Source organism: Mauremys reevesii, linkage group 1 (genome assembly GCF_016161935.1).
Source record: "Mauremys reevesii isolate NIE-2019 linkage group 1, ASM1616193v1, whole genome shotgun sequence".
Taxonomy (NCBI): domain Eukaryota; kingdom Metazoa; phylum Chordata; order Testudines; family Geoemydidae; genus Mauremys; species Mauremys reevesii.
This window is the reverse complement of record NC_052623.1, coordinates 140,835,612-140,853,908: the sequence shown is the minus strand read 5'-3', so window position 1 is coordinate 140,853,908 and position 18,297 is coordinate 140,835,612. Positions and strand designations below refer to the sequence as shown.

The window sequence follows — 18,297 nt, the reverse complement described above, 5'->3', positions numbered from 1 at the left end:
TTTCCATTGTCAGAAAGTCTCATAGAGGACTTAATCCAATGTCCACTGAAGTCAATGGAAAGATGCCCATTGACTTCAACTGGCCCTGGATCAGACCCAGATAGCATACTACAGCCTTTGACTCTCCCTTTGGAGAAAGGAAAGGTCCTGGGAGCCTCATCCTGTAAGGAGCCTCTCCTGTGCGGTATTAAGGCCACTCAACGGACAACCCCTTGTAGGATTCATTTCTTCACATCATAATCATTAAAAATCCTACCTAGAGCATAGACATATGTTTATTTCATTTGGAATCAAACATCTAGTTCAGGTCCTTTAAAAAACGCAATAGCTAGTAAAACAGGAATGCAGACCAATGCAAACAAACGTGAAATAAAACCCATGTCTCCAAAGACAAGCACAATATACAGTATGCTTCATTTTAACTTCCAGTGGCAAAATTACAATGCTGTTATTTTAACAAGCACACATTAATTACATACAGAGAAACATGCCCATTTCTAACTTTCTCTGTGGGGTATAGCTTAAAAAAGAAAGTTTCTAAAATCAGCAGGTTTCAACACTTTTTAGTTCTCAAAACTGCATTTTCACATGATTTTTAACTTATAAAACACAAACCCTGCAATATTTATAAGGCATAAATGACCAATAATCATAAATGGCACGAAAAAGACAATTAAGTGACAGCTGATTGTGAATATAGACTATCTGTACAATTATTTTTCTCTTTTGTGTTTTAAAACCACAGACACTACCTTCCTCGTATAAACCTATGTGAAATCAGAAACGTCCAAGAAACCACCTTAGAATAGGAATTTTGAATATAAAGAAGAATGCATGAAACTTTTAATAATAGGTTTTCAAGAAAGTACATAAATCAGGAATTCTTTAAATAAATAAACGACTAATAATTTCAGAGTTAGATGACTGATTTTGGTGATTAACTGCATTTTGTAATATCCTGAAGGACAAGTCGGAAACAACTTTCATTTCTTAGACATATCCTACGGTTTGACATTTATCTCATCTATCCTCTTCATCTGAAAGGGAAAATGTGCAAGGTGGTGTGCAAAAAAACCCAACAAACCCAACTCACATTCCACTTTGCCTCACTGAAAACTTTACATAGACTTTACATTGTTGTGCTAATAGAGTCAAAAATTCTTGGCACAAATGTCCATTTATTGCCATTAAATAATGTACTGAAGGTCACAAGACAGTTACAGGACGAAGCTGTTCCAACTGAGTCTCCAATGCAATTCGTTCTTTGTGAACTTCCTAGAGCACAGAGAAAAAAGAAATGCTGTAACTTTTGTGACACCCACACATACAAAGCTGCATTATTAAAGAGTAGTCTAGTAACAGCTGGCATTTACTGCAGATCTCAAGTTCATACCACTTACATCACGCTTTATAGTTTCAAGGCACCATATAAACGTTAGACAATTAACCCTCACAACAACCTACTGAGATAAGTAGAATCCCTTTTTACAGATGGGGAAACAAGCAGAGAGGCCAGGGACTTTCCCAACCTGGCTGATGAGAGGAAGGATGGTCCAATGGTGAGTGCATAGACTTGAGACACCTGGGTTCAATTCCCTGCTCCAAAACAGACTTCCTGTGTGACCCTGGCATGCCACTCTCTCTCTCAGTTCCCCGCCTGTAAACTGGGGTTAGCTGCACGACCTGACCTAATTGGAGTCTGGTGAGGATCAATACAGTAAAGACTGTAAGGTACTCAGATGTGCAAATGAGGGACATATAAATACCATAGAGAGAGTCAAAAATGTAATGGTGGCAGAGTGTTTGCTATTAAAACTTACGAGTGTGACATCCTTCCCCAAGGTCAGTCCATTGGGCCATACTTCCTCTTTTTACCTTGCTATTGAAGGTCGCATACTCAGCTCTGGTGGGGAGAGTCTGCCTTGCACTGCTCCTGAGAGATCCTTGTAGACAATTCAGGAATAGTGGTAATGATAAACTCCTATGTGGAATCATACTTCAGTCCTGATCCAAGGAAGGCGGTTGTAACATGGGATGTTGAGTGAGTGGGGTGGGATGTGAAGCTAGGAAAAATATAGCATGGGGATTTCTCAGGAGTGTGACAGAGATGCAGAGGAATGCTAAACGAAGGAAAGAAGGTCAAGGCAGACCAACTCAGTGGCAGTCCACTGCGCTATCAGGGTTCAGTTTCTGGTCCTGGTCTCACATTTCCAGACCATTATAGAGCTGGAAGTGCTGGAGAAGGTGGCACTTTCAACCCGGTAGGGAAAAGCAACAGCAGTCTCCTCTGACTGATTGGCAAGCAGTGCTGATGATCTCTGAAAGGATTCCCAGTACGTTCAGACCTTCTTACATAGAATATGATAGTCTATGTAAGTGACATGAAGCTTCAGCAGAAGAAAAATTAAGGAATTTATTGACTTCATGATTGGACAATTAAAAAGAGTAGAATTTATTTTTATCAGGAACTTACCAATTTAAATACTCCAAGAAGTTCTCAAATACAAGCCAATGGATAGTGTTTTAAAATCACTCTTAGAAGCTCATCTAAGGCAACAGTACAGCCAATACTTTGTATACTGAATGACTGAACATAAGAAGCTAAATAACAACTGATCAGGACAAAGAAAACTATGTCTGAGTTCCTCTCATGCATGAGGAGACAGCATTAAACACTCCTGAAGCATTCAAAATACAAGAATTATCATTTAAACTCAATCCTATCAACAACACAGCCCTTTGCACTTAACGCATTTTCTTATACAGGCCACTCACCCCTAAAGGTACAGCGTAGCCACTCTTTCAAAAGAGAGTCTGGAAACAAAGCAGTAGGTTTCATCTATAAAGAGGAACTAGATCCTCAGCCAGTGGTGAAAAACAACCGATTGCATCAAGCCTTGTAATTGTGATATTCAATGCGTTCTTTACCTTCAGTTGCTGCTGGAGTTCGCTGTTCAACCTGGCAAGCACCGCATTGGCTTCTTTGTTTTTACGAATAGCCGTCTGAATAGCCCTCTTCTGCTTGGAAGACTGTCTGCTGGAGATAAATACAAAACATTGCAATGAACAGTGACTGTGCCCAGGAGACCAGACATCCACTTTATGTACATGTGTACTGAACCTAAATCAAAAGAAAAAGATACAAATTTACAAGAAAATGTAGTGAATAAGTGTAGACTGAATCAGATGGGTGATTCAAAAGCAAAATGGTCTCATTTTTTAATCTGAACCATCGACCTATTTTAGGCCCATTTCAACTATTTTATTTTCAATGTACAGTACTTGTATTTACTGCAATATCCCTGCTATTATTGTTTTCAAACACTTAATGGGGGTTAAAAACTCACTAATGCTGAATGGAAAATGTACAGAACATTCTATTTAGAAACAATTTTACTTATTTTTAGTATCTTTTAATCATTTATTATTAAGAACATCTGCATGAAAATAAAATCTTTGTTTTTTCAAGAGTTTAGCTGCTTCTGCTGCTTTTTTCTACGCTTGAAATACTAATCTTCCATGTTCATACCAGTCATTTCCAACACAGCTGATTGTGATGTCACACACAGAAATGATCAATTATGGACATTATTCATCTGTCCATGACTCTTAAAGAAACAAAGATTTGTTTAAATGCAAATGTTGCTAGTAATAAAAAAACAACAAGGAAAGGGAAATATGATAAATATAGGTTAGATATGCAGAACTGTTTCTAAATAGACATTTTAAAGTTGTATTTGAGGTGTCAGCAGCTCTTTAATGACAACGTGCTCTAAGACAGATGCATATTTAAACAGAGCGCATAGCGGCAAGCAGTTGCGAAAAGCCAAAGTTAGCTCTTTCTCTGAACAGAGCGGACAGCTGTGATCTTTGCAATAGAACCTGTGCCTGTTTCTTATAATAGGTTGGCCCTTTTGCTATTATTTTTCACCTTTTCACCAACTTGTTTATCTAAAATTTGCCCCCAATCAATCTTTATAATAAAATTAAAAATTAAAATAAAATAAATCAAAGCATTCACGTATCTCTGTGTGGTCACTTAAATGTTTTGGAGAAAATACAAACATCTGCATCTGACAGGGCTGATTAGGGATGTTAGCAGGTGTTGCAATTTTCCTTGGGCCCTCAAAAACATGTACAAGCATTCTCCGGCCATCTCAGGAGCCCTATTTTCTATTTTAATCTTCCATGTTATGTAGCACTATGGATGTAAATATTGTTTTAAAAGTTAACCGGTTAAACGATTAAAATTATATTGTTTAACTGAGGCAGCCGGGGCTGGGGTACCTCCGGCAAGTGCAGGGCCACCAGAGCTGGGGCTGCTCTGGCCGGCAAGTAGCGGGTTAATGGTTAAGGTCAGTTAACAGTAAACCTAATGCTTACCAGTTAACCTTTTACATCCCTATGTAGCACAGATTCAGGCCCTCAACAGCTTGATTGTATACGGATTGTGAAGAAAAGACTGGATGACTCAGCTGGCCTGGTTTTGGCTCAGATTACCTGGTCCAAAATCATAGAATCATAGGGTTAGAAGGGACCAAGGGTCATTTAATCTTCTCCCCAGCCAAGATGCAGGATTTATTGTGTCTAACCATCAAGACAGATGGCTAGCCAGCCTCCTTTGGAAAACCTCCAGTGAAGGAGCTTCCACAACATCCCTAGACAATCTGTTGATGAGACACAGAGGATTTGGGCTAAGCACAGCCTTGTTTTTTGCGTACAACTTCAGCTGCAGGAGATGTGCAAACCCAAAGAAAGATTCAACTGCACTCACCTCGCATATGAATCCTGGGATAAAATAAATTTGACTGAATACAGCCCTTTTCCCACTCCATCATTTGTGCCTGCATTACAGTTATTGGAGTCACTAAGACTCTTTGGTCCCGGCGATTTCAATATCTATGCTTTCAATCTGCACACTGGCAATAACTGTAGCATGCTGACTCTAGATCTCATAGCCATCATGGCAATCATAAGATTATCCCAGGTGGTTTATGGCTCAACTCATACGGACGTTATACTCTTTTCTTTGGGATGGATCTAGAAGTGAGCGTTAAACATCTATTGTACTCATTTTCTGATCGACATCTCCCCTAGGCTGAGGGTGAAAGCCTTTCTTGACACCTGTCAGCTTATTAGACCCCTTTCTATATTTCGTCGTCGTAAACTGTTGGAGCCAATGAGGTTGCAGAATAGATGGGGGAAATATTGCTTTTCAGTGTTTGGGCCTCTCTTTGATGGAGTGGAACATTATAACTACCTATTGCTCAGTATCAGTGAAGACACTTTGACACCACCTACCCTCAAGTTAGTCGTACCAACGGCGGCGTCTTAGAATGCTTGGGACTGAAGAGACGCGCTTAGTCTGACCAGTTGTGTCAGAGAATTTTGGCACTCCTGCACTATGGCTGAAGTGGTGGTGAAAGCAGTGTTGTTCTCCTCAGCCACTGCATTTGCAAACACCTGACCAGTGGTGTTGTTCAGTGTTGTAAATGCCTGTGTAACTGAGACTGTGTTGAAGTTTAGTTCCTGGCTGTGGAGAACTGCCCTCTTATTATGATGACAAGACTGAAGGGATTTGGAGCCATTCCCCGCATGCTCATCTTGTTTAACAAGTCAGAACTGCCAGTATGAGTGAGCACAACTTCAGCAGCGTTATGCAGGCTTCAACCACCTGCTAACAGGGTCAACACAAGATCCCTGCCACCTTGTTACAAGGGGTAGTTGAGTGGTAGCTTTTGTGATGTGGACACATATTTGTTGACTGAAACCATCAAGTGCATTTCAAAGAGGGCATTGTTCAGCTATCAGATGTTAACAATTTTTGGTCACTACTGACCTGGCCTGCATTTGAATTGGCAATCAAGAGTTGAGGTCTGTATCTCATTACCAATGCCCTGAGTCATTCAATCATTAAATATGAGAATGAGGCAAAAAACAAACAGTCACGTCATAGCTCATGATGCAGCTTGATGTAGTTTTTAGGTGTGTGATTTACTTTTGGGCTGGAAGATGCGGTTTGACTGCAGGCAAGGAAGAAGTCACACTGCTAGTGGGAGTAAGCTCCTGGTTTTCCAACATCTGATTTTCAGAGCGGAATTTCCTGCGGATTGGTTTGGATGGTGGCTGAGTAAGCAGAATCTCCTTTGGAGAAAAAAACAAACAAAGATTCAGTTAGTCCTTAAATAAGTCAGCATCCAAAGACATGCTAAAATGTTGATGTGGTGAAAGAAAAGGCTATGATGAGTGAATGCTTTTGACAAAGAAGCTGCTGAAGTATGGCCTAAGCTTGTGCTGTTTCAATTTTGACTATAACCTGCTTTTTAAAAACTGCATTCTGTCATTTTAATATTAATTTTCTATATTTGCAGGTTGGATATTTTTGTTGGTGTGTCTTTCCCTCCCTCCCTTCAATTGTCTTGCATGCATTCCTTCTGTTTTATCTTAATTTGGCCTGTATGCTGTTTGGGGCAGGGACTGTCCATACAAATGTGTGTACATGCATATGTGTACATGTAGCATACTGGGGTTTCTGGACATTACCAGAATATAATAATTAAAAAATTATGCTCTGTGTAATATGAGGATTTTGCCTGCATACGCTTCCATTGTGGGTGAATACCCACTTTGTCAGACGCATTCACCCACGCAAGCTTATGCTCCAATACATCTGTTAGACTTAAAGGTGCCACAGGACACTCTGTTGCTTTTTACAGATCCAGACTAACACAGCTACCCCTCTGATACTTGCTTCCATCGTGATCAACACAGGACACCTTAACTTTCCCAGGAATGACAAATCCTGATCGCCAGCTAAGGATTATAAAGCATCTACCCATTATATGGCCTCATTTCATCCCCATAGAATCTGAGTGCCTCACAAACATATACATTTATCCTCATGACACCTCTGAGAGGTACAGAACTACTACCAACCTCACAGTACAGCTGGAATACAGTGTCAGAGAGACCGACTTGCCCAAGGTCACACAGAAAAGCTGTGGCACAGCTAGGAATTGAACCCAGATCTCCTGTGTCCCAGGCAAATGCCTCAAACACAAGACAGGCTTCCTCTGTCCTATGAGGTTGGTCCCAGAAAGACTTTCCCTTTTAGAGACAGCTCAGAAACTGGCTTACAAAGACGTACATGTAAACCCTCGTTGCAGAATGAGTGCACGTGAGGCTAGTGATTTGTCATGGAGAAGTACACAAAAAGATGTGGTCAGGCTCAGGTAGAAAAGACAAAATACATTAATTTTTAATAAACAATGCCAGAAGTGCTTTCATTATTTTAATTAAAATATCCTTTATTTTGCCCAAAACTTCAACACCACTGCAGTTTCAGGCAGTTAATATATTACAGTTGAACCCTGTTATGTCGCTGGCCTAGGGGTTTGCCAAACAGCGTCGAGATAACCAATGATCGAGATAAACCCCTATCCACCCCTCCACCCCCTCCCTGCCCCCTTACCGCGCTGCCTGCACGTGGCGGCTGGCAAGCAGGAGGTGGCGGCGGGGGCGGCGGGGTGCGGGAGGGACCCAGCAGCCAGGCAGCCGGCAGAAGCGGGGCCCGGGGCGGGGCGGGCGGGGGGCGGGGGGGTGGGGGCGCGGGCGGGGGGGCGGGGCGGGGCGGCAGGTATGCGGGGGCGGGCGGGTGGGGGGGGGCGGGAGGGGGGGGCAGGGCGCGGTATGCGGGCGAGCGAGCGCGGGACGGCCGGGGCGGAGCGGGCGCGGCGGGCGGGCGGCGAGGGACGGGGGCGCGCGCGCGGCGGCGGGCGGCGGCGGCGGCGGCCGGGCGGCGGGGCGCGCGCGGCGGCGAGGGCGCGGGGACCGGCCGGGCGGGGAAGCGGGGCGGCGGGCGAAGCGGCGGCGGCGCGGCGCGGCAGCGGGGCGCGCGGCGGGCAGGGGCGGGGGGGGCGGGGCGGGCGGGCGGGCGGGACGCGGGCGGGTGGGGGGGGAGGGGGCGGGGCGGGGGGGGGGGGGGACGGGGCGCGCGGGGGGCGGGAGCGGGCGGCGCGGGCGGCGGGCGGGCGGGCGCGCGGGGGCGGGGGGCGGGGGGGGGCGCGGCAGGGGGGCGCGGCCGGGCGGGCGAGCGGGCGCGCGCGGCGGGCGCGGCGGGCGGGGGCGGGCGGCGCGGCAGGCGGGCGCGGGCAGCGGCGCGCGGGGGCTGGCGAGCGGGGCGGGACGGCGGGCGGGGCGGGGGCGGGCGGGGGGGGCCGGCGCGGGGGGCGGGCGAGGGGCGGGGGGGGCGCGGCGGGGCGACGGGGGGGGCGGGCGGCGCGGGCGAGCGCGGGCGGCGGGGGGGGGGGGGGCTGGGGAGGTGGGAGCGGGCGGCGGGCGGGGCGGGCGGGCGGCCCGGGGGGCCGGGGGCGCGCGGAGGGGGGGTCGGGGGGGGGGGGGGGCGGCGGGGGGGGACGGGGGGCGGGTGCGGACACGGGGCGGGGGGCGGGGGGGGGGGTGGGGGTGGGACCGGGGCGGCTGGGCGGGGCCTGGGAGACGGGGGGGCGGCGGCCCCGGCAGGGAGCGGGGGAGGCGCGGGGGGGAGCGGGGCGCGGCGCAGCGGAGCGGGGCTGGGCGGGCGTGGGTCAACGGGCGAGGAACCGGGGAGAGGAAAGAGGAGATGGGAAACCCACAAGACAAACGAGATACTTCCCATAAGAAAAAGAGAAGAAGAGGGGTTTCTTAAGGTTCCGACTCTAAAATAGGATTTTAATAGGATTGGAGACTATTATTATAAAGCTTAGCTTTCATAGCACATTGCATCTGTAGATCTCAAAGTGCTTTAACAAAGAGAGGCCAGTGGTATCATCATCCTCATTTCACAAAGCAAGAAGCTGAGGCACAAAATGGTAAAGTGACTTGCCAAAGGTTACATAGTAAATGAATGGCAGAGCCAGGACTAGAACCCAGCTTTCATTATATGGTCTAGTGGTGTATTCACTGGACCAGGCTTCCTTACTTTCTATGTCTTAGGAACCAATTAATACAGTACAAATAAATTAAACAAAGTAATACACCTTTAAATGACCCAGTGAAGTGCCCAAAAGGCTGCAATATGTAATCTGAGTCAGCAGAGGGCTATTGTGGGTGTTTTGCAATAAAAAGTAATTTAAGGCTATGAATAGAGTTAGCGTTATGAGAGGGTAGAGTCTCTAACATTCCAAAATCCCAACAGGGTTCCATGACTACTTTAAAAATATTTAAAAGAACCAACCAAAAAAAACCACACCAGGATCTGTTGCACACAACCCAACATGGAAAGCCACTTGCCTTAAATATGTGGAATACCACACTCCAAATAATCACATGGCATTGTATAATTAATGTATTTGCTTACTGCTTTAAAAAAAAATGTATCCCCAGGCTGAGAGTGATTACATCTACATACCAGATTTTCACAAGATATTTATTGCTAAAAACAGCAGACATTTTCAGACTGTACACTGTTTTGCTTGTTTTCACAATGGAGATGGGTCCCTTAGCATTTGTTAATTGAAGTGAGTGAATGTGGTCCTTGTGTAAGTTGCTGGTTTGACAGTGTTAGTGGCTGAGTCCCCCACTTACATAGAGAATGGCTGCAGTGTGAATCATTGCAATGTAAGCTCCCCCACCCTGTCTCATTAGCATGTCCAAATCTAGAAAGGGTAGGACCACCACTTGGGGCAGAGGATAGTTCAGCCTCTATGCGTATTCAGTCTTGGGCCTCCTATATGGCTGCCAATAGTGATGCTGGTTTTATGAATGTGGACACCAGGCTGCTAGAATCTGAAATGAGATCAAGAGCTCATTTCCAGGACCTCACTGAACAGCCATCAAATGGTAATACCTGTCACTCACCATTGCTGGCATGAGTTGGATTTCCACCACTAACCTTTAGGAGAAAGGCTCAGAATCTCATTTCCAAAACTCAGTCCTCTGGTTCCCCTTTGTTTTTTTTTAAATAATTGAATAGTATCTATGTTTGCCATGTAATTGAACAGGGTAGCAGAAGAGTGTAACTATTATATGGTTATAGATCTGGAGTAAGATTGTGCTTTGTGGCCTCACACTTGGCAGGGCTGAATAGCTCTCTCTGAAAATGTCACGTGAGATGACTAGGGAATCTGTGTGTGATTTCTACATGCTTGAATGAGTGGGAGCTGGGGAAATGCAAAACACACAATCTCTGTTAGTATGGCAAAAAACAGCCAAACCTGGATGTCAAAAAGCCCCATTTTCATGAGTGCTATTTGAGGGGCTGGCACATTCCTAAAGCCAGACAAACAGAAAACACAGAGAACCTTACTTGGCAGGATGATAGGGAAGTTGGTCCTTTTGAGAACAAAAGAAATTTGAGTTGCACAAACTGATCTGAAAGCAGTTCTACTATCCTGTAGTTTGTTTTGCGCTGAGACAATATCACCAGTGCTAACTGAACTTGGAAACTAGCCTACAAGAAGTTTGTTGGTTAAAGATAGACACATTGAGCCTGCCAGAAGATGCCAGGCAGATAAGTTGTGAGCATCTGGTTAAAAACACACCTGGATAAGACACTGATGACAAAGCTAGCTTTTTAAGAGGCAAGTTAGATGGACTTTTCAGCTATGTCCTAGACAACATGCCTGTAGCAGGGTGCTGGTGCAAAGGCACCTAATTAGCCCCTGATCAGCCAGCCCCAATCAAAGGAAATAGATTGGGGCTGGGGAGAAGTCTGGTGCCTGGCCTTTAGAACTGGCTGCACCTGCCGGCCTGAGGGTTGAAGGGCTATAAAGGCTGGCTGGCAAGCCAGAAGAAGGGGGGGAATGGCCAGTCTCCAGGCTGAGGGCAGACTGTGTGGAAGAGGAGATTGTAAAGCCTGCAAGCTGTATATAGTATATCACTGGCAGTGGGTGTAAATAAAGCCACGGGTGCTGAAGAACTAGAGGCCTCTCTGAGTTTTATTGGGGCAGCCAGTGGGCCCCAGGAAGAGGGGTGGGCAGAGGACTTGTTACAATGCTATAATTGTAATTAAGCTTCTCACCCTCCTAGTGACTAGGGGGAAGAGTCTCAGGGGTCTCTCTAACAACTGGTTCTTTCTATTGTGTTTTTCTAATAAATTTGCTTTCACTTAAAAACTACCTGCATGTAGTTTGGGGAAACTGTTGTGCTTGTTTGGAGAGATGAGCACTGCTGGTTGTTCTAGGAGGAAGGAAGCTGTCTTCAGAGCAGCAGTCACTGGTGCCTAGTGCAGGTGGTACATTTGTTGGTGCCAGAGTCCCCACTCAGTAACAAAGCAGCACCCAAAGGGAGTTCGAAGGGAGGGAGGGAGTGTGTGTGTGTGTGTGTGGGGAGAGGATGTGGGGGAACCTGAGTGAAGCACCAGGAAGATGCACATGGGAGAGGGTCCAACCCCATAAAAAAATTGGAGAATGAGGAAGAAAATTAAAGAGATTCATTCCCTGGTAAATTCTGGAAGAGCAGCTGTAAGTTCCTGCATTTTAGGAGATGATGGCATTTCAAAACAAGCGTTTTATGCTCTAGAAGTCAGCTGTTTTATCTGAACGCTCTGCTATAAAAAACTTCCTAATGACAAGTTCTATTGATAAAATAGTTCCTGAAATGGACAAGTAAACACGCCATAACCACTGGGCCCTCCTGAAACTTACAGTTCCCAGAGGCTCACTTTGCCCTGCTGCCTCCCTACTCCCATCCGAAACTCTCCCCATCTGTGCCCTGCTGCCCCCATATCACTAAGCTGTGCCTTGCGGGGCGGGGGAAGGAGGGCTGAAGTTCTGCAGATACTCCTGCCTCCTCTTTCATTGTACTGAGAAGGAGGAACTTCAAGCCACTGCTGCAGATCTCCTGCAGGCCTGTGCCCTGGGGACACACTCCAGGAAGTTGGAGTGAGTGGGGCTAGTGCCTATTTAAGGCTGCCAGTTTCAGGATCCCAGCTACATATGGTCAGCTCTATAGTGGGCTGGGTTGGCTGTAGCTATGCTCTCTCTGGATTCTTCTCTGCAAAGCTGCCTCCGTGGCTGAACAGCAGGAACAGCTGTAGCATCTGGCACAGGAGCTACCAGCCAAATAAACAGGTCATGGTGCTCATTTGGGGAAGAAACATCACCGGGCAGGGAGAGGCAGGGAGTACAGAAGGAAAGCAGAAGAAAGCCCACTTTACCACCTGTGGGGGTGTTTTAACAGCTTCCTCTCCCACCAGTCATCACCCAGACTCTCCCGACTCTCCTAGACAGGCCACCTAGACTCTCACCTCCACCCATGCATCATGCAGCTCTGTCCCTTTCAAGAACACCCTCTGTGGCAGCACCTGGTACCACACTGTGCCGTACATCAGTACTAAATAGACATTACGTAATGTCTGTTCTGCATTAGTACTGGTGGAGTATTATTGGAAATCTTAGGCCTCTAACTCCTAATTAACAACTGCCCCTGCTGCTGATCTTAGATGGAAAGGACTGAGGTGGCAGCCAGAGTGATGGCTCAAAAGCAAAGGCACAAAGGGGTGTGACCCTAAAAGGCACTAGGAGGAAAATGACATAAGCCAGTCCTTTGGAGTCCCTCCTTCTCTTGGTTCGTAATAGCCGGAATGTGTTGACGTTCCCGGCACGCTGCAAAGCCCGTCTTTTCAGGAGGGCTACCAAAGAAGCAACTGTTGTTAGAGGAAGACATACAGGGGAAGCGGAAGTTGGGGGCTGGTTTGTTTTTGTGGTGCCTGATTATTTAGTGCACATTAGGGGGTGTTTCCTAATCCCAGCATTTGTCAGAAGCACCTAGAGCATTCAGAGAGGTGCCTCTTGTTGCTTCATAAATCTAAAGAAATAAATAAGCCAATGTGGGCACATGGAAACCTTAAAGAGCATGGGTGAAATCATGGCCCTGCTGAAGTCAATCACAAAACTCCTAAAGATGTCAATGGGGCCAGGTTTCACGCCTGGAAAATGCAAGGCTGTAGTTACAGCGTATCTATTTTATATGCCTGCACGCATATAAAACCTGTAATTCATGTTTTAAACGAAGTCCTGCAATTCTATGCATATTATATAAGAGATCCTGAGCTCTAATAAACTAGTGTACTTATGCTGGATCCTTAATATCAGATTTTTAAAATGCTTCACGTTGGAAGGGCTGGAAGGAAATGAGGATCAGACACCATTGATCTCTTCTCCCCAATTCTTTAAGGACCCGTGTGTTTATACTGTAAACACACGGCAAGTTGTTTTTCTTAATGCACATGTACTGACGTGTGGATTGAAAGCTTTCTTAACAATTTATCTGAGCTGATGGTGGATGTCACATGAGTCCAAGTCCCCCTGGTGTCCTGACCTCCAGAAAAAGTAAACATGTAAAAATGTAACCCTAAACCTCAGTTTAATTGCTTTAAAACTTAAAACAACTAAGGTCAGTTGATGAAGCCAAAAAGATAAAGGCAGATCATTCAACAACAGCATTAGACATATTGGCCTTACCTTTCTCGTTGGGCTGCGTTCTTCTGTCTGTGATGGAGCTCTATTCATCTGAGGATGTAATTCAATCTCAGATACTTGTTCTGTCTGTAACAACAAATCAGTCACCGCTACACCCAGAAAATGACTAGCAGCCATGTACAATAAAGACAATGAAAGCAAACACGAGGGCAAAAGGAAAGTTACTTTAGCAATTTAACTCTGAGGGGGAAAGTTATGGTGACAGCTAAGTGAATGACACACGTCTTTTGTGTATTTTTAATTAAACCATTTCCTCCCTCTATTGTGATAAGAAAAGAAGAGAAAACTTTTTGTGAAAAGCTAAAAACGGCAACATCTCTGAACATAAATGGCCTGCTTCCCAGGAGTCTTTTCTAGGGTTTGGTTCCTATTATATAGCACATAGAGCTCTTCCATTATGAGAAAAGAAAAGCCACAGCAACAACTACAAAGGTCAGGGGTGCAGACTGTCACTGGATCCTGAATACTCCAGTTGAAAAACTGAACAAATAGTAATATGAACATATATTGAGATCAAATGATATTCAGTGGGAAGGAGGCATTTACAGGGGAGCCTCTGACTGTGGGTGCTAAGGCCTAGAACAAGAAAATGGGAACTACCGCAAAAACTGTGATGATGTCACTGTATATATGATATATAAAAGGAGACAAATCTACCTCCTTCCTGCCCTAATCCAGCTCCAAATAGAAAATAATTGCAACCGTCAGAGCACTTCCAAGGAAAAGTCCTTAAGAGCAGCAGGCTAGGCTGAAAATTAAAACAGGGGGTTACTGCACTACAGCATGCTCACTTCTCCAAAATGGTTTATTTCTGTGTGGTTACATTTAAAGGGTTAAGACCCGGCTCCACAGGCGTCAATGGCAAAACTCCCATTAACTTCAGTGGGGCCTGGATTTCACCTCAAGACTCTTACCAATAATTTATCAAGCACGGAATAACCTATTCTATTATTGCTGACCGACTCTTGCTGAGAGGCTGGAAGCAAGGACAGTCCCTACATTATAAGCAGCAAAGAATCCTGTGGCACCTTATAGACTAACAGACGTTTTGCAGCATGAGCTTTCGTGGGTGAATACCCACTTCTTCGGATGCAAGCAGTGGATGCAAGCAGTGGGTATTCACCCACGAAAGCTCATGCTGCAAAACGTCTGTTAGTCTATAAGGTGCCACAGGATTCTTTGCTGCTTCTACAGAACCAGACTAACACGGCTACCCCTCTGATACTCCCTACATTATCACGATCTAGAGCAGTCGAAGTTACTTCAATGCCCCTGATTCAGCACAACCCATAAATCAAACCATGTCAGAATTTTATATAAGATTATAACATATTTAAAGAGGGGCTTTATCACACCACTTCCACTCCCTTCACAACAGCACCACGACGGAAGCTGGTGGGGAGAGGAAGCTCTGTCAGGTTTGCTAGTGCTCTACAACTGAAAGGGATAGAACTAATGCTAGGAGAGGGATTTGTGATCTTCCTTTAAATGCATATGTAATTCCTCAAGACAGAAGGGAAAATAAAATGCCATGGCTGACAAGATTTCCCTTTTCCTCCTCCAAGTATGGTACATTTGAACTGCACACCAGTGCTAATATGCGTACTAACATTTTGATTCCGAAAACCTTCCAGGTATTGCTAGGCTGAGACGATAACTGAAGGCTCCTGACATACAGAGGAATGAAAGGGGGAAAATGGCACTCTTTGCTGAATCACTGAAATCAAGGATTTAATTTTTTCTTAATAAAACATGTCTCTCTGCTATCCAGTGAAACAAACAATAGATTCCCTACTTTCCAGAACCATTTCTTATGTAACTGAAAGAAATTCAGGACCAAAACACAGGCTTCAGTGGCTTAGCAACAGCATATCGGGCAGGCACTCCAGGCATATAAATTCTAATGAATGATCTTGGGACAGCAGAGCTCAAATGCATCACAGAGGCAATGAATTTGGACAGTGGGGGAATGAAAATCTCTGCCCTCACCCACATTCCTTTGATAAAGGGTTGATTCACAGAGAAAAACCAATGATGATGGCCCCAGAGGGAGCCATGTGGTATGTCGTCCTGCTCAGAAGAAATGTACGGAAGGGGACCACATGTAACTGAGTGAGAAAGGAAGCAGGGAAAAATAGAGTAAAAGATTCTAGGAGGCTAGTTTGAGATGGAAGGAAGAGAGAACCAGAGAAGCACCATTTGGTTCTGTCTACTGATTAGATTTTGGCAGGTGCAAAAAGAATCATACTCCAGCTGCAAAGCTACAGCACTTTACTCCCCTCATCCCCCTGCCACCGACTGCCTTCAATGGTAAAACTCTCACTGAAGTTAATGGGAGCAGAGTTAGGCTGCCTTTGACCTTCCCAACCTACAACTAAACTGATCCAAACAGAAAGGCCTCACAGCAGAACAATGTTACTTAAAATAATATTTGTAAAAGGAAAGAAAAAAGTACAAGTTTTGGACACTATCAGATGCAAATATTGAACCAAGTGTTGATGCCAATGCTAAAGGATAAGATTTCAGAATTTCCTGCCGATCTGATGACACAGCATTTTTTATGTTTATTGGCTATTTGAGTGCTGTGGGCATGGGCCACTCATTAGAATGCCAGCTTCAGTGATTGCAGGGCTACATTTCTATTGTACTATTCGCTGCTGCCAAAAGCCATCGGTGTTGGTACCGCCCTGCCTATTCATTTGTGATCATGAGGATCGTACCCCAGTGTGGAATGCGGATCTCACAATACAATTAGGCACGGCTAACTAGAGAGGTCAGATGGTTAAATACATACACGGATTTTATAAAAGAAAGGAATCAGTTCTGGTACAGGAGCTGATGTAAAATGAATACAACCACTGGTTGTCGTGTCCTTAAAGTGCCACCTAGTGGCATTTAGAACAGGTCATTACTGTGTTTCTCAGAACACAGTACAGCACAAGAGATGCATGCATATTCATCAGCTTGGGACTGATCTGGTGGTTCTGAATTCATTCACAAGCAAGGGTGAAAGTAAGGTGGTACAGGCCGGTACAGCGTACCGGTAAAAAGTGGCCGCCTGTACCGGCCCATACCGCTGACTTTAAAGTGCTGCTGCTACCCGCAGTGGCTGGAGCCATGGGACCTTTAAATTGTTGCTGGAGCCCCAGGCGGTGCAGGTGGACTGGCTGGGGGACACTGAACCCCCCCCAGCCTCGCCCCTTCTGCCCAAAGCCCTGCCCCTCCTCTTCCCCCCCCCCTTCCCCATAAGAGAGAAATTTTACTTTCACCCCTGTTCACAAGGCAGGTGGACAACAGGCTACACTGGAGACAGTGTGTATGAACTCTTCTGAGCTTTCCATTTCCTCTTATAAAAAGGAAGCCTGGTCTATACCTAAAAGTCTTCCTAACATAGCTACGTTAGGCGTATTGAAAAAATCGGCCCCCTAACCAACATAGCTATGCCAGCAAAAGCCCTAGGGTAGAAGCAGTTATACCAGTAGTAAAGTCCTTTTACCAGTATCACTTATTTTGTTCAGGGAACTGGTATAAGCTATAGCAGCAAAAGCATTCCCCCTCACTGGTCCCACTCAGATTTTAAAGGAATAGTCATACAGCCAACGGGTGTTTTACTTTTTCATGAGCTGCCTCTGCTGGGGATTTCCCCTTTGAGGAAGATCCAGAGAAGAGACAACAGTCAGGAGGGTCTGGGCAACACCAGAGACACAGTGGACCTGAGGGGATTCATGAGATTTAGGAGCCAGACCTCTTTCCTCATGGTGGTAGCAATCTCTCTCCCCCCAGTAAAAGAATGCAGAGGATACTCCACAAGAAGCAGCTACAAGTATTCTTACATGGGAATGATCTGTTCTAAAGTTATTCCAGAAACAGTGTGGCATTTACAATGACAGCTTTTTTCTTTTGGCAGGGGATTTCCTGCACCCCACCCCCCTTCATTTCACTGCCTTCACCTTTGGGCCCTACATACCAGCACCTGTCTCTCTTGCTGTGGGCTGAGTGCAAGTTGCTCCAGAATATGTCACAATGCCACTCTGAGCAGCTGCTATGATGCACAGGGAGAAGGTGATCACTGACAAGCAATGTGTGGTGTGCTCCCTCTATTCTGTTCCATTCTAGCTTTTTTCCCATGCTCATCAGTGAATACCTGGGCACCCCTCCTTCATTCGGGAGCTGAGCAACATGTTCCTTGCTTCCCATGTGATTTTACAACTCTATGGTATGAGGAATTCTTCCTTGGTGCTAAAGACTTCAGTCTTCTACTGTAGAGTCTGAAAGTCTTCAGCATGTAAGCACCACTTTACAACTTAAATGCAAGGCCTTGTCTACACATGAAAGTAGCACCATTTTAACTACATTGGTATAATTAAAGCACTGCAACCTACTGAGTGCGGATGCAGTTAGACGGATATATAAGCTATACTTGTATAAGGCATCTTTATACTGTTATAACTACGTCCACACAAGGGATTATACCAGTATAACTATTTTGGTTTAAAAAAAAAAAATCACATCCCTAACTGACACAGTTATAGTGGTACAAAACCTGTGTGTATACCAGGCCTAAGACTATACTATTCTTGGAAAGAGCAATAAAGGACTAAACAAAAGACTAACTAACATACTCTTCTATTTCAAAATTCTTCAAAAGCCTCACTGCTCATCCAGACCAATGTACAGCAGATCATATTCCAAAGAGATATTCCTCCTATGTTCCTCAGCTGCATATCATATTCATAGTTTCTGAGGATACTCTTACCCTCCAAGCAGGGGTTTAAATCTGACTGAGGGCATGGCTACACTTCCGAGTTAGAGCGTATTAAAGCAGCCCAGTGCGCTC

At 45.5% G+C, this 18,297-nt stretch overlaps 1 protein-coding gene across 7 annotated transcripts in view; it reads right to left on the bottom strand.

Moving 5' to 3' along the window:
- Positions 1-257: 257 nt before the first annotated feature.
- REPS2 (RALBP1 associated Eps domain containing 2) overlaps positions 258-18,297 on the bottom strand; it is a 152,963-nt gene continuing 134,923 nt past the window's right edge. For 4 of the 7 annotated variants that reach the window (XM_039515075.1, XM_039515092.1, XM_039515057.1 and 1 more), the window contains 4 exons: positions 13,443-13,526; positions 5,999-6,144; positions 2,929-3,037; positions 258-1,275 (listed from right to left, as the gene is read on the bottom strand). In XM_039515075.1, the coding sequence (XP_039371009.1) occupies positions 1,207-1,275; positions 2,929-3,037; positions 5,999-6,144; positions 13,443-13,526 (408 nt within the window). In that variant the 3' untranslated portion in view covers positions 258-1,206. Of the gene's footprint in view, positions 1,276-2,928; positions 3,038-4,383; positions 4,501-5,998; positions 6,145-13,442; positions 13,527-18,297 lie in introns of those variants that run through there. The other 3 variants (XM_039515106.1, XM_039515085.1, XR_005591295.1) reach the window with 2 other exon arrangements.